The sequence below is a fragment of the Chrysemys picta genome, chromosome 16 (assembly GCF_011386835.1).
Source record: "Chrysemys picta bellii isolate R12L10 chromosome 16, ASM1138683v2, whole genome shotgun sequence".
Taxonomy (NCBI): Eukaryota; Metazoa; Chordata; order Testudines; family Emydidae; genus Chrysemys; species Chrysemys picta.
The window spans coordinates 27,134,858-27,162,639 of NC_088806.1; the positions used below are offsets into that span (position 1 = coordinate 27,134,858).

Below are 27,782 nucleotides of genomic sequence, written 5' to 3' on the forward strand. Positions count from 1 at the left end.
CTGACTCACTTCCCCAGTGCGGTGCTAGAGGATATTGTGCTGCTAGAGGTGCTACTTATCAGATGAGAAATAAAACCATGGTCCTGACCACATGTGCGTGTTAAAGATTTCACAGTATTTTTCACAAGAGTTGAAGAGTGTTGACCCCTTCTATTCGGGGCAGATACCAGTTTAGGTAAATACATTTCACCTTTTCCCATTCTCTCTGTGGTTTGAATTGGCAACAGTATTTTTCACATCATGTCCTATTGTGTAGCATTGTTGTGCACTGCTAACTAGCTGTGGAATGCGCCACAGTGGCTGCATTTCCATGAGGAGTGAAATAATACCTGTATGTATACTTTGCAAAGTGCTTTGGGTTTTGTCATCGTGCAAGGAGTTCACCAAGTATAAGATGATATTTATTAGCGTTGCTGACAGAAAGTGATGTCACTGAGTAGCTTGTATATTATATAAAATCAGCAAATATTTTCCTGAACAACCTATTCGATCAGAAGAGGGAATTTTACAGAATTGAAGATAAAAACATAAAATTAATTGTGCTGCTTTTGAACTAAAATCATTGCTTTGTTAATGAAATGTTTGTTTTGAACTTTTGAAATTATGTTGGAGTAGAATAACAGGGGGTGCAGTGGATAAAATTTGAGTTGCATCAGCTGATGGGGGGCAGGGCTGGAATAGTAGAGGGTATATCAGGTCAGCATTGAGTGCCAGTGGCACAGTCTGTACCTTCAAAAGTAAGACTCTTCACATTGGTTACTGTCTTTAATAATCACTTTTCTCTGGTTGAGTTAAAGATCTCTAAAGTGCCCAGGGCTCTTTTGGGTTCTGTTTTCTCTGCCTTGCTCCCTACACAGCTGTGCATACGGATCAGTGGTAGAGGGAGCCCAAAGAGTTTACAAGTTACCTGGTGTGTATATTTCCTAGAGTTCTACTAATCCTGCACTACTGAGATGCAGACAGAGCTATTGACAACTCAACAGGAAATTATCAGAGATTGTATCAAGCTGGAGCTAAAACACTTTTAAATTGAAGCTGGGAATATGCTCTGATGTGTAATTAGATTTCAATCATAACGTCTTGAGAATGGAATATTCTTTGTCCATTACGGTGGATTTGTTCCCTGGCTTTGTACATACAAAGATGTTGGACAGAGACTGTGCTATGTGCATCAGCAGTGAAAAACAAAAGACAGGCTGAGAGGGAGTTAGGGGGCAGGGTTCTGTCAGTGTTGTCAAAGGGCAAAACCACATAGCTTTTGAGGGCTGCAAAGGAGAACAAACATGGAAATGCTATTGAGTTTTGCATGCAAGGCCCCGCTGGGGAACGGATCCAGGCTGCCAGGCTGAGGGCTGTTTTGTGTATCCTCCAGCAGTGCCAGAGATAGAACTTGTTTTATGTGTTCAAGGGGGGGAGCAGATTATGGCTATTGTAGAAAAGGGTATCTGATGCCACTAGCCAAAGGCGCAGCGATTGCTGACACAGAGGTTGGCTGTTTAATTGCAACAGTAACTGCCAAGTGAGGAAAGATTTATTCATATCAAGCCCCATCAGAAATCGGGAGGATGTTGTTCCTGTGATAAGACACCAGGCAGAGTCCGGTGCCTGAGGAGAGAAAAATTGACAGTAGCCAAACTCGGTATGTTTCATTTAGAATCGCAGATCTATGAGAAAAGGGTGTTAGATAATAGGCATGGTACAGACTTAGCTATGTGTGAATGTTCAGTAGGAAGTTTCATGTTGGCCTGGTATTGTTGCTAATTTATGAATCACCTCAAGAGATACTAATATTCTGTTACTGGAGCTTGGGGCCCTACTGTGATGGGTCTTGACTCTTATGACCGAGTTCTGCCTTTTCTGATTCTCCCAGTTCCTGCATCCCACCTGAGGCAGGGGGCAGGTCCTCTGCTCTGCTCCTTCACCCAGTAAGCTACCTCCATGAGGGATTGTGTATGTCCATGAGGGATTTTGCATTGCTTAATTTACATGAGGGTTTCCAGGAGCCATCACATATGACCTAGGACCTGGAGGGGCTGTTTGGTAAAAAAGATGAGATGGAAGAGAGAACCTGTCAAACTCATTAGCAATTAATCCCCTCATTGAGGAGCCATAAGAAGGAGCAAGGGATGTACTTGTTACCCCTACCCTTTGGCCATCCTCCCATATACATCTTCCCCGTTGGCCCCTCCTCCCAATTCACCCTCCCTCTCCTTACGGTCCCTTACGGTGATACCCTTCCTCATAACTCTGTGAACAGTCTTGTTGACTTCAGTAGGACTTCACATGGAGTAAGGTGCTACTCAATGTGAATCTGCCATGTGGCCTATAGTCAGGATTCCATTTTGTTGAGAATAAGCCCTGCCTGCATTCATTCCCGAGCAAATTTGAGTATAGGCAGCATTGTCTAGAGCCTGGAGACTGGTTGTCAGGATTCCTGGGTTCTCTTTTGTGTCTGAAGGGTGTGTGGTCAACTAGTTAGATCAGGGGACTGAGGCTCATGAGATCAGAGTTGTTTTTCTGCCTGTGACACTGACTCACTGTGTGACCTTGGGCAACTCATGTCCCCTCTTCGTGTCTGTTTCCCCGTCTCTAAACAAGAGAATGATTCTGACTTGCCTCACAAGGGGTGTGTTGCTGAACTCATCTGTGTTTGTAAAGCACTTTGAGATCCTTAGGCGGAAGGTGTTAGAGACAGGCAGAGCATTATTGTTATTATCAGTCTGTCTTCCTTGTACTCATTCTGACACTGAATGTCACCCCATTTCATCTTATTGCTCTGGTGACATGCTGCATATTTATACCCTGGGGCTCTTCACTGTCAGCCTCTTTAGTTTTAAAATAAATTATTTTGAAAAACTGTGAGCAGTCTCAGAAGAAGCAAGGAGAAGCCGGTACCCCTGACTGCAGGTGACATCTCCTGGGATGTGGTGGCACCAGTCTCCTGGATGGAAACTTCAGAGGAAAATAAGATGCTCGCTTTCTCTTCCCCATTCGGAGGAGGGAATAAGCCAGTTGGAGCATGGGATCCCCAGAGTTGCCTGGCAAGAACAAACCACATTTCTTATTAACAAACTGACTATATTTTTGTAATCACAACACTACCCCTTCCCATCTCATCCCATTGCACAGTTCCAGTGCAGTGTCCCAGCCTAATATCAGCACATTTCTGGATTTATTTCCTATGGGGCACGCACATGTTCTTGATATCAGAATTTCCAGGAAGGAATGTTATGATAAGAAGAGACAACAGAAATTATTCATGGGGAACTTGCCAAAATGCCTCCCTTCCCTTTCCCTCCCACCGACCTTCCCTCCCCCACCCTGAGCTAGACATCTTCTCAGCGAATAGACTCTGCCTTGCACACTGTGACAGCCAGAGGGAGAGGGAGCTGGAGATAGCGAGGAAGGAAGCTACTCGTAGGACTGGGAAATGCTGCACACTGCTTAGAGACTGGTGGAGTAAAGAACCTACTCTTAACAGAGCACTTTTCCCTCACTGAATCCTGGGTCTCTGCAGCAGGAGCTGTATAGCTGAAGTCGGCAGAATGGGATGAGAAACGCAACTTGCAATCCAGGCCGAGATTCTCATGGTGAAAACAACCAGGGCATACGGTGGACCAAAATGCAGCAGCAAGAGACAAATAACCTGCAAGGAAAACCAGCAGAATCAAAACCTGGACTGCAGAATATTCTGACTCTGTAATCAAATCCGTGTGTGTGTGGGCTGCCGATTTATCACCAAACATCTGCTTGCAAAGACCCTGAACCTTTTTGCTGTGAGTGTCTCGGCTCACGCGAGGAAGTCCGACTGGCAAATATTTCTTCGTTAGTTTGACAGGAACTGGCATCCTCGGCATCGAATTCCAAGCCTGTGAATGGACAAGGCATGTCTGCAGCCAGGACCTGCGGATTCCTGAGGCTCCACGGGAAACGGACTCTGTGAGGCGAAAGGTTCAAGTGGGATCATGGGAGGGAAGCAGGTCAAATGGTGAGCGATTGTTGTCATTGTCATTTGAAACAGCAGGGTCGGGGTGTTTATTAAAATCTCCAGGGAATTCAGGCTTGTTACTGAAACTGTTTCCATAAGCCCTGATTGCGTGCAAGATCCCAAAGCATTGATAATCCAGGGATTTGACTAGGCAAGGATTTTAGCTAAGAAACCAAGCAATGCTAGAAGGAATAATACAGAGTGTTTCCCTGTGACATAAATCCTGCCTCAATTGATTTAATTTCCCAGCACTCATTTCTGCATGCTTCAATGATGAATAGTTATGTATCCTTTTAAATAAGAAATCAAATTTGAATGCGTCTTTGGATATCTTTCATCCGAATAATTTTTGGAATTGATATGAAAAACCATGGGAATTTGGCCAGCTTTAACCAGTTGGCAGAATGATAAATAGGGGTGACCTTTGGCCTGTGCTGCTGCTTCAGGAGCAATCAGCGTGCACGTAAATGTGTTCCTGCCCAAATGGCCATGTTTCTCTCATGTGCAGGGAAACTGCCTGGAGATGGAGCTGTGTCTGTAAGAAAACCTAAAGGATTATATTAAAATCCTGTTGTAGATGTGGTGTGAAATATCTGATCCGGTCTCAGTTGCGTTAACCCCCAAATCTATCACAAAATGTTCACTTTGGGCAGTGGATCTAATTCTGAAAAGAGCAGATTGGGGAGAAATGTAACTTCCCTGTGCTGTGTCCTGTTCCCTGACACATGGCTCACACGTCCCATATCCTGCACCTCCCTAGAGCACCCTCTGCCACATGTGTCTTTTGCCTTCTGGCCCTCTAGATTGTTCTTTCCCTGTATGCCTAGGTACCCTTCTTCACATGCACCAAAGGTTGATCTTGTTTTCTTGGGCTGCTTCCTCATGGTTTTCTTGCTTGTGGGGAGACAACCACAAATACACCTCTCAAGGATTATACAGGGCTGATGGCTCGCCAGGGGTCTGAGGTGAACATGTGCAGAGGGAACATTAGTGACTGCATCTTAAAGGACGGCAAATCCCATGCAATATTCCTGGGCGTGTTAGGTCAGTCAGTCTGTCTCTGTGACTTTCTGTGTATCTATGCTGATTTAAAGTTTGATCATTTAGAATCATAGAATATCAGGATTGGAAGGGACCTCAAGAGGTCATCTAGTCCAACCCCCTGCTCAAAGCAGGACCGATTCCCAACTAAATCATCCCAGCCAGGGCTTTGTCAAGCCGGGCCTTTAATAATCGATTATCTCCTCAGAACACAAACATCACATTCCTGGGCCCCTGGGCAATGATTTCAGTTTTAAACATCATCTGTTAGGGAATGCTGCATTGGGATTCGCTTTCTTTAAGGTAAAGCTTTGGGCACATCCAACAATCTTTAGCAAATCTGCACACTGTGGGTATGTCTACACTGCAAAGAAAAACCTGCAGTGCCTAGTCTCAGAGCCTAGGTCAATTGATTTGGGCTTGCATGGCTCAGGGTGTGGGGCTAAAAATAGCACTGGAGCCTGGGCTCTGAAACTGGTGAGGGGGCAGGGTCTTGGAGCCCAAGCTACAGCCGGAGTGGGAATGTCTACACTGCAATTTTTAGCCCTGCAGCCTGAACCCCGTGAGCCTGAGTCAATTAACCTGGGCTCTGAGGGTACAGCTTCACTGTGATAGAAGACCCGTGGCACAGAGCCATGGCTGGCCCAAGTCAGCTGACTCGGGTTCACAGGGCTTGGGCTGCCAAGCTATAAAATTACAGTGTAGCTATTGGGGCTTGGGCTGGAACCCCGGCTCTGGGAACCCAGGAGTGGGAGGGTCCAGAGCCTGGGCTCCAGCCCGAGCCCGAATGTCTAAACTGCAGTTTTATAGCCATGCAGCCCAAATTCCACTAGCTTGAGTCAGCTGACTTGGGCCAGCTGCAGGTCTTTTATTGCAGTGTGGCTATACCTGAGACTGTGTGCTGAGGGTGTGTCTTTCCAGGGTAGACATACACTGTATGAGCAACAGGGTCTGAGCGAATACTCCTGCTGCTTTCTGTATCTAGTCCAAAATGGTTACTCTCTCTTCACTTAGTGACTCACACTCATTTGTTCTTTTACTGCAGTGGAAGCTGACTTAGTTGAATCATTTAAAACTAGATTAGTCAAAGGCCTGGAAAATAGACTAGGAACAGTCTCTTGGGGGTGGCTCCTGGGAGTGGACTATATGGGAGCCGCTAACAGGTCATTTCCTCTCTAATTTCTAAAATTCTCTGATTTTATTAGAGAGATGTGTTTGTTCCTGAGCTGGGGAACCTATATCAGAAGTGCTGGGAAGATTGGGAAGGCAAGCTATAGAAGTGCATTTTATTTCTCTAAATCTATTCTGTTACTTTCACCATGTTTTCTTTTTATTCTCTCTGGCTTTTGTGTCTGTCTTGAGGAGAATGAAACATTAACTCCTCCTTGCTCTTGCAAGGATTAGTTCCTGGAGACTTTGGGGGCACATTAAATGGATCACTGAGCTTTGGATGCCTTTGCTGTTGTCCCGGTGATGGATATGGGAAGAACGTCTGAAAGAGCTTGAGAGTCTGGACCTCACAACCAGCTGAGATTGTTGTAGAAATATGTGGCTGCTTTCAAGAAGCTTTCTCATTTAAAGCTAGATCATGTGTTGGTGTCTTTGTGTTCCCGAGGGCTCCTTAGCATGGGAATTTTAGGTTGGTTCCCCATACTGTAATTGTCCCTTTAAATACAGGTGAGAAATCAAGAGAGCTGGGATACTGTGAATGACTTTTGGTAGCAGTTTGCAACTGTAGGCTAAGCCTTGCATTACATTATGTTGTAAGCAGAACTGCAGTCTGAAGGATAGTCTAGAATTAGCTCCCTGACTTTGGGATCTGTGTTAATCCTGCAGTGGTTGCCTCTCCTATTTACATCTTCTTAAGCTACAGGAAAAATGAAAAGACTAATTACTGCTGCAGCACTTCAGTCAGCTACTGGCCTGAAAAGTTACAGGCACTGTCTGGCCTGCTAATGAATTCATTGGCATGTGGGCAGCGCTCAGTGTAACCAGACTTCTTGCATATTAGCTTTTTATTTTAGACAGAGATGAAGCTGCTCTTTTCCCCCTGCTATGTTTGCAGCTCACACTGGAAATAATTGTATCTCCTCTTCTCCTCTGCAGTCTCACATCACCCAGTCCCATACACAGCACAAAGAGCGAGTCCATTGCAACCCAGTCGGAGGAGAAGGCAGACTTTGTGATCATCCGAGCTGAAGAAACAGAAACCAAAACAGGTAGAGCACAGATGATGCATTTCATCTTTCCCACTTCCAGGACTTCCCACGTGAGAGCTATGGCAGGGACTTGCTGGATGGATTCCCAGAGACCGTATGAGTGTAGAATGTTGTGAGCTGATACATCAGTTCATATAAAATTAAATCCCCAAGCTCACTGTTTAGTAGTGCTAAGGTTGTGCCACTGTTTGGCAAAGTCCAGGAGACTCACTAGCATGCTTCAAAAATTAAAAGCCTTAGAGAACGGATGGAGTTCAGTGTCATTTATTAGTTACAGTATATGGTGGTTGCTTTGTCCTTACTTCAAGATGTTGTGAAGAAAAGTCCAATCCCACAGAAAGATTGAGTCTGTTTGAACTTGGAGGCTGGAGCTGAGTCTGTGTAATGGGGTTCTGGATTTATGCTACAGCGGCACAAAATCACCTGACTAACTTGCAGTGGCACTTCGCAAGGCTGGGGAGTGTTGTACACTTATTGCCTGGTTTTACTGACACACCATTGACTTTTTACCATGACTCCCTCCACCCCTCCCAGCGATAAACCTGATTTTTGTTTCATTTCAAGTGAGCAAAAAGAATTAGCCAAAATGTCCTGCTGCTGGGTTAGTTTCTGTTTTAAATCTATTAACAATCCACAGAGTGCAAAGGAAAGGTTTTTGATGAAGTTTCTGACATCATTTTCCTCTCATGAACGTAGTGTAGAAACAGTGCTTATAGATCAGCTTCCATCCCCAGCCTGAATCACAGGGAGTCTCTCTAATGAAATGCTTTGTCACCCCAGCCAATAAAGCCCCCTGTTTACTACTCTTTAGTCTACAATATTTGATTGTAAAATATTTGTGAGGTTGAAATATTTGGTAGGCTGTAACGTTTCACTGGTGTTTTCAACATCAGCATGCCCATCCACATTTTGCACAGTGGAATATCTTTGTCACTTGGCTAGAGACTGTAGTAGCTGCCTGCAATGATCAGTCACAACTCTGCAATGATGTGCCCCACTAGGATGTTTATCCCCAAGTTTAGCATCACACCTTGGGTACAATGTCTAAATCCCTGCAGCATCCAGAGCTGTGGCATTAGCCAGCACAGACCATCTTGTCTTATGGGGATTACAAAAGGTTGCAGAGTTTATAAAATATTTTTATGTTCTTCTCTTTAAAAAAGATCCCAGTGATCTCTTGATTTAAAATCAAGGCCAATGATGAGCAGCAGTGATGATACCGAATATAAATGCAAAAAGTCAGAAAAGCAAGGACAGGCATTTTGGGATCAGGCTTTGATTCCCAAGGTTTATTAATCTGTAAAACAGGGGCTAAGAGCTTTCTGAAATTTGCTTTAATTCCTGCTCAGATATTTTTGCGGACATGTAGCAGGAGACTAGTGCCTACGTACCACAGCAATGAAAGGTATGAGTAGATAGATCAGGCAGGAATAATGAACTGACTCATTACAAATGTCTCTGTTGGATAAGGTCTCACACAGCAAATTACTATGGACCCAATTGTGCCAACCTTTTGCTGAACAGGAACTGGCTCCCCAAGTAGCCCCATTAAATTCGTGGAGTAAATTACTATCCAGCATGAGTGAGTTTGACAGAACCAGGCCTTGAATAAATTGGTAAACTGGGTTCTGCCTGGAAAACCTTGGCTTATTCAGGAATGGGACACAGAGGCTCATAGTGAATGTGCATTTCGCTCCCCAAGCACAGCAACTGGAGCGAGACATTCATTCAGTTAAAAGTGGCACGCTCTCCCTGCCAGCACCTATAATGCTTCAGTATGTGGAGCAAAACCTGGCAGGGCTTCAAGCATTCCGGCTTTGCCCTCCAGGGTTTTCACCCATGGCTTAGCAACCAGTCGCGGAGTATCTTAATAGCAAGAAATACCGAAACAATGGAAAATCTTGATCACAGGTGTTTAGGGCCTGATCTAAAGTTTGTTAAAGTCAGTGTGGTCTTTGCTTTGACTTTAGTGGGTTTTAGATCCGTCTATTAGTGCTTATTGGAGTAGCCAGGGAGGGGGTGCCTCCTGCAACACTGAGAGATCCCCCCTTCCCACTCCCCTTCATCCTTTCCTTCAGCTCCAACAGGGAGATATAAACACCCTCACACTGCATCCTCCTCTTCAACTTGCCTAGGACTCTCTAACACCAGGAGACCTTGTACATCAGTGCTAATGAAGATGAAGGATTCAGGTCATGCACACACAGGGAAGGTAATGTTTCTTTTGCAGGGTGAATGAGGCATAAATCCCCAAGTTGGGGGAAGATGCTTCACCTAGCTGTTACCTTGACATCAGCTGGAAGAGATTCCAGTTCCTGCCACTGAGAATCAAGTGCAGAGAGCTGGAGACCTCTGTATGCTGTGCCTCGCTTTTCAGAACTCCTCTGTTGTTGTTCAGCTGTATTTCATATAGCTTTTTCCTCTTGCAGAAGAGACAGACTCTCCATTTCTCCCAGAGTGGCAGGCCGGAAGCCCTGGGACATACCTAGAGACCTCCTGGGAGGAGCAGCTGCTGGAACAACAAGACCATTTAGAAAAGGAAATGGAGGAAGCAAAGAAGATGATTTCAGGCCTGCAGGTATTCGCTTTGCCTTTCAGCCAGCATTTCTCTTATCTTCCCATCATACTCTTGTTTCCCATTGAGCTCTAGCTGAGAGAGAGACTACTCCTGTAGCCTGGGACTCAGGAAATCTGGGTTCAGTTCCAGGCTCTGCCACAGACTCCTTGGATGATCTTGGGCAAATCACTTAATCCTTCAATGTGCTCATCGGTTGTATAATAATCCTTCCCTACCTCAAGGGGTGTTGTAAGGATATTATGCTGATGGGGATAGGGAAGTACCTTGATAGACAACAGAAAGGACTCATCACAGCAGTTTAAGATATGGCTCCTTAAGCCTGATGCTAATCATGCTTTGCTCTTGCACCCCTCGCACTTCCTGCCCCAGCACTAGTGTGGGTTTTCTTTCTCTTAATCTTCACTGGTTTGTGCTTTGTTGCTGTCCATCTTTCCCTCTTTGCAGGGCTTTTGAATAAGGTGATAGGAAGCAAAGAATGGCCTTTCCAAGCTCCCAGACGTAGTTCAGAGAGATATTTTTAGATAGTGTCAATCAGTTTGGACAATTTTCTTTTAATTCTAGACTCTTAAAAAGCATAATTTTTACCTGGTTTCCCAGGCTGTCTCTTCTGTGGGGAAGATGTGACGAGAGGCTGGTGTGAGGGTGGAAGAGGCTGAGGCAGTGCATGGAAGTGTGTGTGATGCTGGTGCAAGGATGCAGGTTTTATTCATTTCCAGTGCATGCCCTTAGAGGGGCTGACTGTGCATATAGTAATGAAGAGACTTAAGTCTAGTGAGTGCCATCATTGGTTACAGTAATGGTGACTGGGACAGACTGGGAAAGCGCAGAGGGCACGTTGTGAGCACCCAGAAAGGGATCTCCTTCAGCGGGCGCTGAAAAGTCTGGGTTTAGTAAATGATCATCTCTCCTGTCAATGTCTTTTGGTTACAGTCCAGTATTTTATTGGATTCATTAGGTGGGTGCCCTATACCCTGATTACATGGTAACACTTGAATGTGCTGTCACCAGGAAAAACATGTATGTTACCGCCCAAAGTAGCAAGATGCAACAGCTTTTTCCCATGTGCTGGGACTCCCATTCCTTGCCAAGACGCTTGGCAGCCCATGGTTTTTGTTAGCAGCCAAGGCGAATAAAACAGGCTTTGTGTGATTTGTGATTGGAAGTAATGCAAAGAGACAAGGAATGCAGGAAAATCAGTAGAGATTCATAGAACTGATCAAGAGAGATAAAGAAGCAGATCTGTCTCCTTTTAGTAAGACTGGTTGGGCTGTAAAATTTGGCACTTTCCCTAATGATCATTTGAATCAATTTTCTCTATCGGACTTTGTTCTAGCTGCCCTGCTCTAGTCCTTCCCTGACCAAATGACCCTTGCCTCTGTGCCTTTGTGTGACTCTGCTCAGTGAGCAGACTCCCTGCTCCATATGGCAAAGACCCTGAACTCTCCCAGGAATACCCCTTTCTGTTTGTGCTGGGAACCGCACTTATTTTGAATTGTAAATATTTATGTACAAGTAAACAAAGCCCGCATTGTGTGAGCAGCACACAGGCGTGCTCCCAGCTGACAATGGGCAAGGGACACAAAAGATTCCAAAAGAAAATAGATGGTTGGTACAATCCGCTTGCATAATGCACCCTCTGGGAGCAGAGGAAGGCAGCACTGGGGAGACTGGCATTGCCCCCCCAACACACCTCGGGAGCAAGGGAAAGCAGCTGGCATGTTGCCCCCCTCACTCCTCAGAAGCAGGAGGAGGCAGCTGACACAGCTGTCCAAGAAATTGGATTTGATTCATTGATTTTCCCTTCTTGCCCAATATTTAAAAGCCTCTGGATCACAAGGGTTTGTTTGAAATTCTGAGACCCTGTGCAGCTTTCGGTGTTCCTGTGTGACTCCTGCCTAGATGTCCTGCTGGGCAAACTTTGGGACTGCACTCAGAGAAGTGTTTCCCCAGGAAGATTTGCATTAAATGAATACAAATGGCTGTCTGTTTGGCATTCAGCAAGGTTTGCATCTCTCCGGTGAGAAAATCGGACTCGACCCTTCAGCTTGGCATTTCTCGGTCCAAGATGGAACATCCCTGCAAATGAGATTTTTAATTGGCAGCAATGAGATTGGGGTAGAACTCAAATAGAAAACTATCTGAAAGGAAGGGATGCCACTGTCCTAGCATCCTCTGTGCTAACTCTCATCAGCCTCCCAGTTCTGCCTTGTATTGGTGGCCTATCTACCTCTATGCTACTCTCCAGCATAAACTAATTGGCTCTTGAAATATCCTGCTTCTGAGTCCTAGCAGTAAACGTGTGGCCCAGGTCAGTCTACACGAGGACAGTGACCTGTTGCTGGCAGTGGTCCCTCAAGTCTCTGTAGTGCTTTCTGAAAGGGTATTGAAAACAGAGGTTGTCCCAGTTACCCTCACATTTAATGTGCTTTCAGTACCAGCTCAAGGGGGATCTGCTGCTGAATGCATTGTCAGCCATGGTTCCAGTGTGAACAGAGACTACTTAGCAGGTCTTAAGAGTGGGAAATGTTCCTAAAAAACACACCCAGGCATTGCTGTACTTGTTCAGTCCAGACGTCCCCTCCTTCCAATATCTTTGAAATTAGAATGTCCATTGACTGAGAGACTAGTTTGTTTTTTAAATTAAATTTTTATTTATGCCTTGGACATGTTCCAAACTAGTCTGAAAAAAACCCTCTTGCTGCAAATCTCTGCCTAACTTTCAGCTTCTTTCCTTCAGTTTTTGTATATGCTGTCTGTCCGTAAAGGGTGATTTTATGCAGTTCATATTAAAACCCAGTGCAAACATTGCTCATAAAAAGGGCTGAGTTGATACAGAATTCCCCTTCACCTTGATGGGAGTTGCGTATGCCTGTCACCAACAGACTTCTCTGCTGAGGATCCTTTCTTGGGGACATTCTGATGTCTTATGCTTGTTTCAAAACAAGCCCCCTTTTCTGTGCAGTAAGATGTCAGCCGAAATGATAGAGAAAATTGTTTAGAGGCTGTTTGGGTCTAGATTGCTGTGAAATGCTGCTGGCTAAAGCTGTGGAGATGGGATTGAGTTTCTCCTGTGGCTTTCCAAGAAATCATCTGAGTGCGGATTCTTTTTGCCTTTGCTGTTGCCCAGGCATTGCTGCTCAATGGGTCATTACCTGAGGACGAGCAGGAGGGATCATTTGTCCTTTGTGAACATGGAGCTTGTCCAGAAGAGCAGCTGGTGAGCACGTTCTTTTCCCTTAAAATCTAGTTTCAGTCAATTTTGTGCACTGTTCAGACAGAGGATGGGTAATAACTGCAGTGCATTTGCATTCAGGTCATAATCCGAAGTCGTCTGGACCAGAGCATGGACGAAAATCAGGACCTAAAGGTTAGAAGAGGACAGATAGAGACAGAATGGTTATTGGGATTGGGATCTTGGGGGCTCCTTCTCTATGTGCACTATGTAGCTCTCTAATTTAAGCAGAGGGAGGAAATGTACTTGCACATGGATGACTGGGAGTCAGCAGCTCTGCTGCTGTCATGCGATGTGAACTTGATTAAGTCACCGCACTTCTCTATGTCTCAATTTTTAAAATGGATTAATAATTGCCTCCCAAATGGGCCGTGAGAATGAGTGAACTGAATTTGGAAAGTGCTTTGAGAGTCTCACATGGGAGGTGCTTTATGAGTATTATTATTACTCATGCATGAGTAGTTTCACGATCATCTGTGTTCTAAGCTAGCGTAGGGTAGAATCTGGGGAAATGCCCCCTTTTCATCCAGTTCGCCTCTAAATAATGCTGTCAATGCTGCTCTCCTTTAAAACAAAACACCAAACAATTATTTGAATTAAGTCCAGCCCTGAATAGACTTCTCTGCCCATTCTTGAAGCCGGAGCCTTTCTCGAGAGATGCACATCGTGCTGCATTTAGAAACCTTTATCCAGGACAATTGTTACATTTCTAGCCATGTCTGGGTGTAAACAAGCTTTCATGTGGAAGATAAAAGCAGCTGAGAAAAACCCTCCTGTCAAGCCTGTCTTGTGCTCCGCGCGGAAGTTGGCAGTGGCCCAGCACTAACGCTGGAAGTAAAGTGCTCTGCATTGCTCCAAAGGGTAGATTTGGTGGATTCGCAAGCTTTAGCTCTGCAATTTAATATAAAGCGTTTAGGAGAGCTACAGCTGCTCAGAAGGTGTTTCATGGAGAAAGAGTGATTTCTATCGCTGGGTTTGTAAACTCTTTAAAACGGGTCCTGGTCTGACATGTTTTTTGGTCTGTGGGAGGAGGTGGGGTTTGTTTTATTTCAGAGGGTCTCCTGAGACCAGGTGTTGGGAGGGATGGAGATATTTCTGGGATGACCGGAAACAACCATTTAAACAAATTGTGTTGGATTTACAGAAGGAGCTACTGAAATACAAACAAGAAGCGCGAAACCTACAAGGAATAAAGGTGAGAAGAGAGAGAATTAATGAACTAGTTAACAGTAACCCTTGGGAGCCTATCAGAGGGGTCAGGGGCAACATGATACCTCTCAGTTTACCCCAAGGAATGGAGTAGGGCCTGTTAGAGTAGGGAAGTGGCAGTCAGGGCTCACAGCTTTATAGATTCCAAGGCCAGAAGGGAACACCGGTAAGTGGAGACAAGCTCTAAATTTGTCTAACTTCAGCTTCCATCCGTTGGATTGTGTTATACCTTTCTCTGCTAGATTAAAGATCACATTATTAAATATCTGTTCCCCATGTAGATATTTATAGACTGTAATCAGATCACCCCTTAACCTTCTCTTTGTTAAGCTAAATAGATTGAGCTCCTTCAGTCTATCACTATAAGGTACGTTTTCTAATCCTTAATCATTTTTGTGGCTCTTCTCCTTGGTTCTGTTCCTGGCACTCGGAAGTGAATATGGTCAGAGCTGGGAATTGGGAGTTTGGACAGCTGGGTTCTATTCCTGACTCTTTCACTGTCTTTGTGACCTTAGCCAAATCACATTGCTTCTTTGGGCCTGAGTTTCCCAAAGGGGGATGGGTGGAACAGGGTATGTGTATGGTGGTTCTCATGGCCTGTTAGCACTGTTATCCTGGGAATAAACACTTTAGTGTGGTGGGTTGGTTTATTCCTAGCAGCAGAGAGGGAATCATGGCATGTGCAGATGCCCTCCTTAGCTCGGGCAGTTGTTTGGCTGTTTGTGTTCCTGTTTGCCCAGCACCTCCCTCTGGAGTACGGGCGTTTAACAATCTGCTCCTGAGCTCGAGATATTTTTAGAGCTGTCTGTCACCCTGGGTTGTGGAGGAAGCACACTGCTGTCCAAGGTGGAGCTGTTTGCTTCACAGTAATATGAATGGAAAAGTGCAAGGGTGAGCCCTGATTCGGGCATGGATCCTGGCTCCCCAGAGACACATTCAGAGAGGAGTTGCTCCACACTGCTATGCCTCACTGGAAAGCTTGAATTTTTCACATCTGAGGCCTTGCTCCCTTGACTGATGTTTGCCTGTTTCTCCCCCGTGGGTGGTGCAGGCAATAGATGGGGGTCACTGGCTCTGTGCCACCAAAAGCGCCTCCAAACACACAGCTGCTTCTCCCCCTTGGGGAAGGTTGGCCACCCTATGCCTGAGCAGGAAGTTCAAACAGAAGCACAGAAATTCCTCAGTGATTTTGACAGCTAGCTAAAGGCAGAGAATTCAGCAGCAGGCAGCATCACAGTGTAAGACCTGAGAGCTGGTTCAGGCAGATGCCTTCACATCTCGTGCTATGGGTGCCGGGGCTTACCCTTGTCCATGGGCCACAGTCTGGCACTCTGCATGTCCCTCTCTTTCCCCTGGGATTGTTGTCATTTTCACTGTGTTATCTATCAAATTTAGACCATCAGCTCCTCATGGCAGGGCACCTGCCTACTCCATGCACACCAGTGGCACTGTGTTAACGGTAATACGTGTATTTTCCCAGGATGCATTGCAGCAGAGGTTGGCTCAGCAGGACGCTTCAGTTCTTCAGCTAAAGCAGGAGCTGCTGAGAGCAAATATGGACAAGGAGGAATTGCACAACCAGAATGTGAGTCATTCGTGCTGCTAACTCAGACAGTGTCGCTGGTATTGGGGAGGGTGGCTGGGGATTGCAGGGTCTGAGACTACAGGGCAGAGAGCCCAGCAGTCACAGTGTGGGGCTATCCTATCCTATCTCCTAGAACTGGAAGGGACCTTGAAAGGTCATCAAGTCCAGCCCCCTGCCTTGACTAGCAGGACCAAGTACTGATTTTGCCCTAGATCCCTAAGTGGCCCCCTCAAGGATTGAACTCACAACCCTGGGTTTAGCAGGCCAATGCTCAAACCACTGAGCTATCCCTCCCCCTGGGACCATCTACACAATGCTGGTCGGCATTGTGTAGATCCATGAGCCATGGGATAGATGGAGCAGTGATCACTGGGCTATGCAGAGGAAACAGTGCAGTGGAAGCCCAGTGGCCTATAGTCAGACTCACTGGAATCTCCTGCTCCTCCCTCCGCTTATGGGGGTTCCTCTTCTTCTCCCCCATCCTCCAAAGGCCCTCCTCATTGGTTGAAACGGAGGAAAAGCTTTGCATTATATTTTCATTATAACTGGGCTAAAACTGCAGTGTTCCCTTCATCTCTGTTCCACGTGTTAAAGGCAAGTGACGTTTGGCAGACAGAGCATGTGTGTGTAGAATCAGCATTGAGGAGGCAGCAGCGGTGAAGGAGGGGCCAGCGCAATTGTCATATCCAGGGGAACAGCTTACTGCCCCGAATCTGTGCATGTAACTTCATTGCTGCTAACCTCAGGCTGTGTTACTCTGTGCACATACGCCCCACAGCAGCCTTTATCACACGAGGTTGAAGAGAGGACTGTGTCGATGGATGCACTGGATCTCCTGAGATACAAACCTCCCTTTTGTTTCTGCAGGTTGATCTGCAGAGGAAGGTTGAAGAGAGAAACAGACTCCTGGGAGAATACAAAGTAAGAGACTCTCCCAGCCCAGCCACGTGGAGATTGGGAGAGCCCTGGAAACATTCTTCCTGTAGGGCTCTTGCCCTCTCTGTGCTTCGTGCTCTGTCACCCCCGTGGATTGTCACTGTGAATAAATAGCAATAACAAGAGATCTCTGTGACGTCCTTTGGAATATGGCTGCTCAGGTTAAGAAGGACTGTGCCATAGCCCAGAGTGTTTTTCACAGTGGTCATCGGGTTACTTTGGCATCAGCGGTGTGCACTTGAGTGCACCATGCTCACCCACAAACCATCGCATCTGTGTCATTAAATTATCCTCAGGGCCTTACACGAATCCTGGGCCTATAGGTCAGCTGTGCTGCTGGCCTCAGTGCTGAGCCTGTGGCGTGTCTGAAGCCCAGGGCGGTGGGGGCCTGACTGACCCTTTCAAACAAGGCCTTAAAGTACAGTTAGAACATGGGGTTTAAGGCAGATAGGCTGTGCCAGCTTTAACCCTTCCCTGCTCCTGAGGAAGGTGAAGATGAGCCTTCATCACCTGCTCATACACTGATGCCCCCAATCCCTCTGGGTTGCAGAAGGAGCTGGGCCAGAAGGATCGGCACTTACAGCAGCACCAGGCCAAGCTAGACGAAATGCTCCGTCAGCTCTCCGAGGCCAGCTACCAGCAGGTACAGAGCCCGCCAACATGCCCTGCTCTTGAGAAGCTGGTGCCAGCCTGGTCAGCTCAGTTCATACTGACTTGTCTGTTCCCTTTGCAGGCAGATTTGGAGCGGGAGCTGGAGCACAAGGAGGCCCTGCTGGCTCAGTGCATGAAGAGAGAGACAGAAGAGGTGAGTGGGGCATTGGAAGACATCAGGCTCTTGGAATGCAGTTCTTTGCCTGACATTATGTAATGTGCAGCTAGAGTCCAGTGTCAAGCTCCCCTGGGCGCCCCCTCTATCCCAGAGAGGCCAGGCTCCATGGAACATCACAGCTGGAGCTTCTGGGAGGGGCTGCTCTCTGCTGCAGGTCTTCTGGGAAAGTTCAGATCTATTCAACTTCCCCCATGAACCTGACAAGGGGTGAAGTCCAGTGGTCTGAGCACAGGATGGGGAAACAGGAATTCCTGGGTTCTAATTCCAGCCCTGACCCTGACTCCCTCCGTGACGTGGCAAGTCACTGCCCATCTCTGCCTCAGTTTCCCCACCTGCAAAATGAGAATCCTTACACTTGCCTAGGTTCCAGGGGTGTGTGCGTTCTGTAGTGAATTTATGTACCTTGCAGAATGCTGGTGGCAATGGGGCTGTATTGTTGGTGCAGTTGCTTTCCCTGCCCTCTCACAAATCTGAAGTTGGCACCTTGGAATCTTCTTCCGGGAAGTTCAGAAACTTGCTGTACCCTCTGTTAAAGTGTCTTCTCCTTGCAACAGGTGATGAGCTACAGCAATCACAGCACTCAGAGCAACGGCTTCCTCCAGACAGCAGGAAAAGGAGCTGCTCCCACAGCCCACAGAGTGGTAGGTACCCTGCTGCTTAGCCAGTGCCAGCTCAGGACTCCAGTCAGCATCGGGAATGGGTTCCCTAGGGAGGTGGTGGAGTCTCCTTCCTTAGCGGTTTTTAAGGTCAGGCTTGACAAGGCCCTGGCTGGGATGATTTAGTTGGGGATTGGTCCTGCTTTGAGCAGGGGGTTGGATTAGATGACCTCCTGAGGTCCCTTCAAACCCTATGATCCTTCCCTCTGCAGCTGCCAGCCTGTAAGGGAAAGTGCAGGCCCCTGAGGGTCCCTTGGGCCTGGGAGAAGTGCAGCGCCCGGAGGGAGGGAGGTTACAGTGAGGCTCTGAATCCCTGCATTGGCTGACTTCTCCTGGTCTCTTGGGCAGACGAATGACCTGCAGTTGGTGCGTGATGCCCTCCGCAGCTTGCGGAACAGTTTCAGCGGCCACGACCCGCAGCACCACACCATCGACAGCCTGGAACAAGGCATCTCCAGCCTGATGGAGAGATTGCACCGCATGGAGACGCAGAAGAGGCAAGAGAGAAGGGTAAACATTCCCCACTGGGCTTGGCTTCATACCTCCACCTCCTCTTACTGACCAGAGCTAGTACCAGGGAGTGCAGCGCTCCATCCCCTCACATCTCTCCCTGCAGTGTGCTGATCATGTGGTCACTCTGCTCACTGTATCCTAAAGAAGCCTAGATTGTGGCAGATGGAGGGTCCCTAAGGATCCCAGCCAGCCCCGGGGGAACCTATGGGGTGTAGCAAATGATGCTTCATTACTGTACCTCACCTCTCTGCTCTCACTGGAGGCCTAATGCTAAGATGTGCCTCTTATATTACTGAGAAGCAGTCATCTAGTCCAGTGGTTCTCAACCAGGGGTACGCGTACCCCCGGGGGTACTTAGAGGTCTTCCAGGGGGTGCATCAACTCATCTAGATATTTGCCTAGTTTTACAACAGGCTACAGAAAAAAATCTAGAAGAGTCAGTACAAACTAAAATTTCATATAGAGAACGACTTGTTTATACTGCCCTGTGTACTATACACTGAAATGTAAGTACAATATTTATATTCCAATTGATTTATGTTTTAATTGTATACTACACATGAGAACATACACAATTTTTCAGTACTAGTGTGCTGTGACACTTTGTTGTTTTTATATCTGATTTTGTAGGCAAGTAGTTTTTAAGTGAGGTGAAACTTGGGGGGACACAAGACAAATCAGACTCCTCAAAGGGGTACAGTAGTCAGGAAAGGTTGAGAGCCACTGATCTACTCAAGTAGTTGGAACAGGGGCCTGTAAGTCAGGACTCTTGGGTTCTGTTCCAGGTTCTGTCACTGACTTGCTGTGTGACCTTAGGTAAGTCACTTCACCTCTTCCCTCCCACTGGGGGCCGTGAGGATTAATTGGTTAACATTTGCAGAGTGGACAAAGAGCTGTTACTAAGCCACCACGGGCTGTCATTGCTGCTGCCTGGGCTCTGTTGTGCTGCCCATTAGACCTGACGGTGGTATTTGGAAGCAGACACTTGCTGACCTTATAACTACACAGGGTTAGTTTGTCTCTGTCTGGAAGCAGGGCCGTGTTACCGGTTTTAATCAGTCCAACCCCTCTGTTGTTTCTTCGTGGGGGTCTATTTCATGTCTGCAAAATGTGTGGCAGAGTGAAAAAGTTAACAATGACATTCAAAGTCCAGGTGAACCTGACTCCAGAGTCTATGCTCTGACTGTTGTTCTCTAAGGGCTGTCCACCCCTACAGGCCATGCTGACCCTCAGTACGGGTTGTAGATGGTAGCACTTTGCATCTCTGGGCTGTGGGAAATCTGAGCTCCTAGTATCTTGGGAGAAAATAGTCATTCACGTTGGTTACATTTAAATGCCATATCCTACAGCAGGGGTCTGGGTGAAAATCTGTATGTACTGGGGGTCTCTGTGTGTCCATGTTGGGGGGGTCTTGGGTGTAGATCTGGTTGTGTGTGTCTGGGTAGATCTGGTTGCTAGGTGTGTGTGTGTGGATGTGTGTGTGGAAGAAGAAGATCCTCTTAAACTGTTTCATGACATTTTCCTTCACTGGTCAGTTTGCTTGCACCACTGGAGGCCCTGGGAACTGACCCTTTGTCCTCGCTCTCTTGGCTTTCCCCATAGGTTCAAGGGAAGTCGCCCGCAAGCCGAGCAGCGAACGAGTATCGAGACTCCTGGCCTCCCAACTCCAGTGAGTGCATTTCAGCTCTATCGCTCCAAAAACTGGCTTCATGGCTCAGAGGTTTCCTGGACAGAATCCACTGCACAGTGTCCCTCTTGGGAAGCAGAACAGGCTGGCCTCTCACTCCATTGCTCATTGCTGTAGCATTTCTCCTGGGCCATTTGCTTCATAGACTAAGCTTCAGTGCAAGGGGCTGTGGGTAGGCAGAATAGGAGCTTGATCCTGACTGGAATCCCTGGGCACTACCACAATATAAATAATAGTAATTACTCCTTGGATTCAGGGGGAAATGCCATGTTCTCTCAGACCCCTTAAGGATTATTGTTGGCTGCATTGGGTGCTTGCACCACCTAGTGGCCATGAGTACCATCCCTTAGGCCGGGGTTTAATGTGTACACCGTAGCGCAGGATTTTCCCTCACTGCATTTGCCTGACTTGAGAGCAGCGATAGTTTCCTCTCCATCATGGGAACTGCTTTTCTGGGGTCAGTTGTAAATATAACCTGAGAAATCCATTAGTTTGCATAGACTGAATTCTCAAAGTGGCAGTGAGGAGTCGGCCCGTTGGTGTTGGGGACAAATAGAGAGCCCCATTTTTTAACTACATTGCAGTGCTCAGCACCAGGATTTTAGGGAGATGTTAGCAAAGGAATTAAGGACACTTAGTATCTGGAGGAAGAGCCTGACGTGGGTTCTGCTGAGAAGTCACCTGGGTTGCCTTTTCTCTTTTCTCTAAAGCTGCAATTCGTGCGGCAGCCTCCATGTCACCAGCCTAATGCATGCAAAACATGCCTCACCCGCCACCTCCCAAAGCCCCTATAGGCACCTTCCCCTCCACTGCAGCAGTCAATTTATTCAGGCTCTAGCGGACCAGAGATCTGCTTGGGTGTAAAGAGCTCAAAGTGATGGCTGTAGATTCGTTAAGCCAGAAAGCCCTTATGATTGAGAGGGTCTCACTGTGTAAACCTTCCCCTGCCTAGGCCTTTGGCATAGACACACCTGTATTGCAGGAATGGGGAGGGTAATGGTGCAGTCAGAAAGAGAGATGCACGTATTAACAAAGAGAAACCCACCACGCGCACAGACACCTCCCTAGTCTATGTAATATGGGCAGAAGGGCAGGTGACTGGGTCTGTTGCGCCTTTCTGAGTTAATAGGGCTGAGCCGACATGACCTCTTGTCCTGTAGGTGTCAGTCAATTATTGATCCCCCTTTTCTGTCAGTGAAGACAAGCAGAATGATAATCACTTATACTGAGCTGCTAGAAGGGGTGTCACTCATGGGATGATTCTCCTAGAATGGGCTGGAATTCTCCAGTCACTACAAAGACAGCAGGCAAAATATCTGTAGTGCAGGTGGTGTGCTGTATGCACTGTGTGCATTGGGCTGTGTCTCATCATCCCCTAGGGTGGCAGTAGGGTGGCCCTTCAGGCTAACATTGTAATACTCACCTTGCAGTGCATTGTCGTCCTGTAAGAGGGCAAGATCCTGCCCTTGTGGGGGGATGGACTTCATCATCTAATAGGTCTTTCCCATCTCTGGGTCTCTACCCCTGTGCTGAAATGATGCTGAGAATGCCTCTAGGGGAACAGGGTGGGAAAGAAAACTGTGCTCTCCCTTGGCTGCAGTGACAGTACTTTGTGTTTCTCTCTTTGCAGAATTGCCTCATTCTCACAGCACACCCACTATGAGCAGCAGTGCCTGCACCAAAGTGCTCTACTTCACTGATCGCTCACTCACACCTTTCATGGTCAATATACCAAAGAGGTGAGCCCTGGCTTTGCCACACTAATAGAGTTTGGTTCACTGAAAGCGCTGATCTAATCCATGGTACTTCTATCCACCAAAACATGCTCTCCATCCCTTAAATCCGGCTTTTGACTGTATTTCATTGCAAAGAGGAAGTCGTGACAAGAAAGCAGACCCACAACATGTGTATTTTTCACTTTAGGCCTGACCAGATTTCCCAGCTGATACATATATAATTAGCTTATTTATTTAAAGCCCCAGAAGATTGATCTCTGGTTTTATGAGTGGGCAGCAGCCAGACAGATTTACTCTTACTCCAGCACAACACAAACCATTTAGTGCAAGACTCTCCATCTGAAATAGCAGCTATTGTAGTCAGTGCAAAAAAGAAACATAAAAGAGTTGCTTTGGATTTGTTTTCAGTAAATAACAGACACTATTCTATCTGTGATCAGATGCTTTGGGTTGTACCAGGTATTTTCCAGGCACTCTGGCTCACCTCAGTGTGCTGCTGTCCATAGTGCCACATGGTATCCATGCTGGTGCTAGTGTTCAGTGTGCCCTATTACAAGCTGTGTCCAAGCACTTGATCTCAATCCCATGGCAGAATCTGCCAGCGAGGATAGCTCTTAACTCCTGTTTTGCAGGTTAGGTGAGGTGACTCTGAAGGACTTCAAGGCAGCTATCGATCGGGAAGGAACCCACCGGTACCATTTCAAAGCCCTAGATCCAGAATTTGGCACAGTCAAGGAGGAGGTATTTTTGACCTCTTTAGTAGCAGCTCTATCATAATCTAAGTTTGTGTGTGGTGTCTCAGCACCAGCAACAGCCTGGAAATTTCTGATACATTCACTTTCCATGTGAGCAAAATCTCTAACTTGCTACAGAGCTACAGTTTAAGGGATGACAGCCTCCAAGTAAGGAGCCAAAAAGGGACATCTTCAGTCCCACCCAGAGCACTGACTTTAGTGTGATCACAAAGGTGCACAAGTGGTGGATGGTGATTTGCAGGGTCCCTCCTTCACTGTGCCAGCTGCTCCTATGGACACTTCCTATGGCAGCACCATTTGGGAGATGCAGATTCCAAGTCATACCTCTAAAACGGGGTGGGGAACCTTTTTTCTATCAGGGGCCGTTGACCCACAGAAAAAAAACAGTCACAGAAAAAAACACTTCCTTCTCCCCACAGTAACCCTAAATGATGCCCTTCCCCCAAAAAACTTTTGTTAAGACACATCAGTGCCAGTTTCTCCAGAGATGGTCTAATATTCTGAGCACTGGAGTTCCCAAGCTTTAATCCGGCTCTGATACTGCCTCCCTGTGTGACCTTGGGCTAATCATGACCCCTCTCTGTATCTCACTTTGTCTGTCAGAAAAATGGGGATAATAATCCTTGTTTTTTCTCTATGGGGGAGGAATAGGCAGCCATACTGTTGTTTTTAAAGCATGTTGGGAACTTAACGTGCTATGTAAGTGCCAGTTATTTTTATTATTTGGTTTAATTCCTCCATCTCTCGTGCCGCTCAGATGTAACAAAGCGGTGTCCATCCTCCGGAAGTGACCTGATTCTCTCTCTGCCCTTTTATAGGTGTTCCATGATGATGACATCATTCCTGGTTGGGAGGGGAAAATCGTAGCCTGGGTGGAAGAGGATCATGGGGAAAATTAATCAGACTCTTGGGTCTTGTTATTGTGGGAACCTGTAACGCTGCAATGCTCAGAGATGATGACCAAAAAGAGTGTGAGCTGGGACATGTCCAATTCAAGCTGCCAAAAGAGAGGACTTCTCTGCAACCAATGGGTAAAACACTTTTTTGTGTGCGAGGATGCCTGGCATTTAACTTTCCCTGGCCAAATGCAGACAGTGTTGTGAGACTGAAATTACAGGTTGGTGGGAAAGAATCATCTTGCTTTGTCCTGTCAACAAAACCCTGGAGGCCTTATTGATGTGTTTCTCCATTCTCCTGGTTCCCCCACCCCGTGAAATGCCTGCTGCTGTTTGTAAACTGCACATTTCAACTCTGATTTGACACATTCAGTATTATATGAACCTGCAGTGATCCCTGAAACAATAAGTTCTGCCCTCATGGACCAGAAGATGCTGCTAGATTCTAGTTTTTACCAGAAGATCTGACCAACCAAAATCCACGCCCAGAGAATTTGTGCTGAAGAGGCAGAGCTCCCTCCAGTGAACTTTGCAAGCTCTTGATACCAAGAGCACCAGGAACCTGACAGTGAAAGAAGCTTGTGGACTGTGCTAAGCACTACCAAAGCAAAGACCACCAGGTTGGCAACGTTGTCTTTCTTCCCAAATGCAGGCTTCCATTTCCTAGACTTGCTTCTGCTGTTTGCTCTCCAACTTGCAATCAGGTCTGAGCTCTGTTGCCCTGGGAAGTTGGAACTCTTTGGTAACCAGGTGCTTACTTAACTGCCAATGGATTTTTATTTTGGGGAAGGGAGCAGGAAACTTCCTAGCTTCCCCGCAGGTGATAAGGTACTTTTGCTTCTTCTTTTGCCAGCCCTTTCTCTACAGCCATTACCATCCCTGCCCTTTCCATACATCCAGCAAGGCCAACAGAAAATCTTAATCTACTCTCCCAGGAAACAAGCAGGAATGTTTCTTCAGGGATGAAGTGACAGAGTCTGTTCTATTGGTGCATCTGTATTCCTTCTTCCAACTTTCTCTGTGCAGGCATCACCATGTACTTGATGTTCACTGACTGACAAGGCCATTAAGCAAATAACCAAACTGGTAGGATAGATATTGTGAGCAGCAGTACCCCAATTCCCAGCATGCTTTCGTCTCTGGCACCTAATGGAGTAGAAAACGGTCAGTTGGGAGAGCATGTGCTATGAGATCCATTAGGGTGTGTCTGCACTGCAATAAAACATCCATGGCTGGCCCATGTCAGCTGACTTGAGCTCATGAGGCTATAAATTTGCAGGATAGATGTTCAAGTTGGGCTGGGGCTTTGGGACCCTGCAATGCGGGAAGGTCCCAGAATCCAGGCACCAGCCCGAGCCCAAACGTCTACACTGCAATTTTATAGCCCTGCAGCCCGAGCTCAAGTCAGCTGATACAAGCCAACCGTGGTTTTCTTTCTTGCAGTGTAGACATACACTTAGGGACCCAGGTTTTCTCACTGCAGTGCCAGGCCCTGCTGTTACTGTCAGGCAGCCAGACTTCTGCAAAGCTGGCCACAGTTTGCAGCAGACAGGCACTGTTGACTGAAAAGGTCAGTGAGTCAAGCCTCGGTCTGTTCATCTTTGGTACACGTGCCCCATCAGTGGACTGCCTGCTTGTCTGAGTTGTGCGGGTGAGGCTGGGAGAACTTGGTTTTATTATTTTATATTAACGTGACCTTTTATAAACTTGTTCCTGTTTTTTGGAATTATTTTGTACCAGTTTACATCATTGTCTGAGGTGTATATTTTTATACCAGTGCAAGTGCTTTCTGTATATTTCCACAATACTGTGCTGTAGTTGACTCATTTTCTAGAGAATGTCAATATGTTTTATACAGTCTCCTGTTAACACCATGCAAAGTGGGGTCCATGACTAGCTTTATTTTACTACAAAGTACAACTACTTCCTACTGTTTTTATATTTTGCCAGCTGTTTCTTGTATAGACAGGAATTACGTGTAGTTTGTCTTGTCACTCCCTCTGTTGCAGGAGGAGCTCAAATACCTTTCTGGCCCCATTCCTGCACTGGTAGAACACGTGTTGGCTGTTAGGCCAGTATTGATCAGTTCCATTTCATCGGCGGATTTATACGCACTCTTTCTCTTCACAAACAGCCGTCGAAACATCAGCATTTGGGAAAGTTCTTCAATGGGAGAAAAGCAGTATCAGTCCTGAAAAGAAACAGAAGTTCTCTTCCTCCCTGGAAATCACTGGTTTCTCTGTTGCATGTGTTTTAGTGCGTTGCTATAAGACAGCATGGGGTTATCATACTAAAATGCATTGTTGTATTTCAGTTGCAATTTATCTTGAATGTCTTTTAATTCAAGTTTTACTAGTCTGCTTAATTTCAGTCAGAGTTGTGCGCTTTAGGTAGGACTTATCCGTTTTATGGAAACAATTAAAACAGTAATTTTTCAAAGGCCTCCATGTATCCGTCCTGTATCCCTCTCTGCTTTTAAGAGATGAGCAGTGTTTAAGAGTTGTCTTTGGTGACTCAATGGCTGAGGTAATTGCTAATGCGATAGAACTTCTCACCTGTAGGTCATAGGTTTCAGTCCAGTCTCACTCAGTAATGACCCTGGTCATCACCCCAGCAATGGCTGGTTGATGGCCTAGGTGGAATGAGTTGGGAATCTGTCCTGTTCCTAGTGGTTCCACATCCCCACAACCACTGTCACCATTGAAACGCCTGTTGGCAGTCTCAGCAGAGGGGCCAAGGACTGAATCAGCCCTGGAGCCACTTACTGTCTTGTGTTCCCTTCAGGGCCGGAGCGAAGTACATTTGGAGGAGGCACAGAGAAGGAAACTTGCATTGCCACTGCCCATGCGTATTCTGGGGATAAAGATTTCATTCTGTAGCACTATCAGCCAAAGATTTCATTCTGTAGCACTATCAGCCAAGCACCCTTCATCAGTGCTAAAACCACATACAAACTAGAACAGAAACCTTGTTCTCTCTGTGATAATTACTGTACTGAGCTCAAACCCTTGAAAAGTATTGGCAGCACTCTGCCCTCGGATACTCCCACAGAAATCATTGGGACTTGTGTGACAGAGCCTGAGGACAGAACTATTAGTACTTCTAACATTAAAATTGAAGGCCATGGCCATGCCTTGTTCTCCTCCTGGGATTGCTCCCCTAGGCTCTAACACATGCACAATTCAGGTTCAGCTTTGTTCCTGCAATGACATGGCAGTTTTCTCTTGACTTCCTGTCATTGTATGAATGAGCAGAAAGGAGTATGGGTTAGGTCAGGGAAAGTTATTCACAAAATAAAGGGGGACAAGACAATCCCGGAAAAGAGTAGGTACACACGGGGCCAGATTCTCCTTTCACTTATACCAGTTTTACTCTAGTCTAACACCATTGGCTTAAATGGATTTACTCCTGATTTAGAGCAGGGCATATGGGATCAGAATCCGGCCTTGGACTTGGTTTAAATGTTTTCTTTTGATTCTATAAATGTTTATTTCTGCCCTACTTTCTTCAAAGCTACTTTCTGGTTTCCTTATAATTGTAACTTGATTATTTAACACACATGCTATATGTAAAGTTATATTTTCCTAGAAACTCTAAAGTTTGCATTCATCACTTTTTAAAAGGACAGTTACTCTCAATCTCCAGGTCCTCCAACAGAGTGAGAAGTGAGGTTTATCTGTACATCTAAGAGCTGTATATATCTGACTGGATGTACTTTGGATTTGTGGACCAAGAAAAAATCATCTCAATAAACTGTAGTTTGCAAATGGAGTCTGATCAATCCATTTGGGTGGGGAGGGAGGTTCCTTTGAACTGAAGCTTCTAATACGTTGACAGGCATGCAATGCTCATGTGTATGGGTGTGCTGGCTAGGTAGTAGGAACAGAATACACAGCAGAGGACACCATCTTGCACTGGAATT

The 27,782-nt window shown here is 46.4% G+C and overlaps 1 protein-coding gene across 10 annotated transcripts in view; it reads left to right on the plus strand.

Moving 5' to 3' along the window:
* DIXDC1 (DIX domain containing 1) overlaps positions 1–27,627 on the plus strand; it is a 65,374-nt gene extending 37,747 nt beyond the window's left edge. For 3 of the 10 annotated variants that reach the window (XM_024109054.3, XM_005291382.4, XM_042851860.2), the window contains 15 exons: positions 7,136–7,248; positions 9,678–9,826; positions 12,954–13,043; positions 13,140–13,193; positions 14,203–14,253; positions 15,748–15,852; positions 16,720–16,773; positions 17,339–17,431; positions 17,522–17,593; positions 18,172–18,258; positions 18,622–18,783; positions 20,389–20,455; positions 22,104–22,212; positions 22,842–22,950; positions 23,783–27,627. In XM_024109054.3, coding sequence (XP_023964822.1) covers positions 7,136–7,248; positions 9,678–9,826; positions 12,954–13,043; positions 13,140–13,193; positions 14,203–14,253; positions 15,748–15,852; positions 16,720–16,773; positions 17,339–17,431; positions 17,522–17,593; positions 18,172–18,258; positions 18,622–18,783; positions 20,389–20,455; positions 22,104–22,212; positions 22,842–22,950; positions 23,783–23,863 — 1,396 coding nt within the window. In that variant the 3' untranslated portion in view covers positions 23,864–27,627. Of the gene's footprint in view, positions 1–3,359; positions 3,989–7,135; positions 7,249–9,677; positions 9,827–12,953; positions 13,044–13,139; positions 13,194–14,202; positions 14,254–15,747; positions 15,853–16,719; positions 16,774–17,338; positions 17,432–17,521; positions 17,594–18,171; positions 18,259–18,621; positions 18,784–20,388; positions 20,456–22,103; positions 22,213–22,841; positions 22,951–23,782 lie in introns of those variants that run through there. The other 7 variants (XM_065570366.1, XM_065570365.1, XM_005291383.5 and 4 more) reach the window with 6 other exon arrangements.
* Positions 27,628–27,782: the final 155 nt, after the last annotated feature.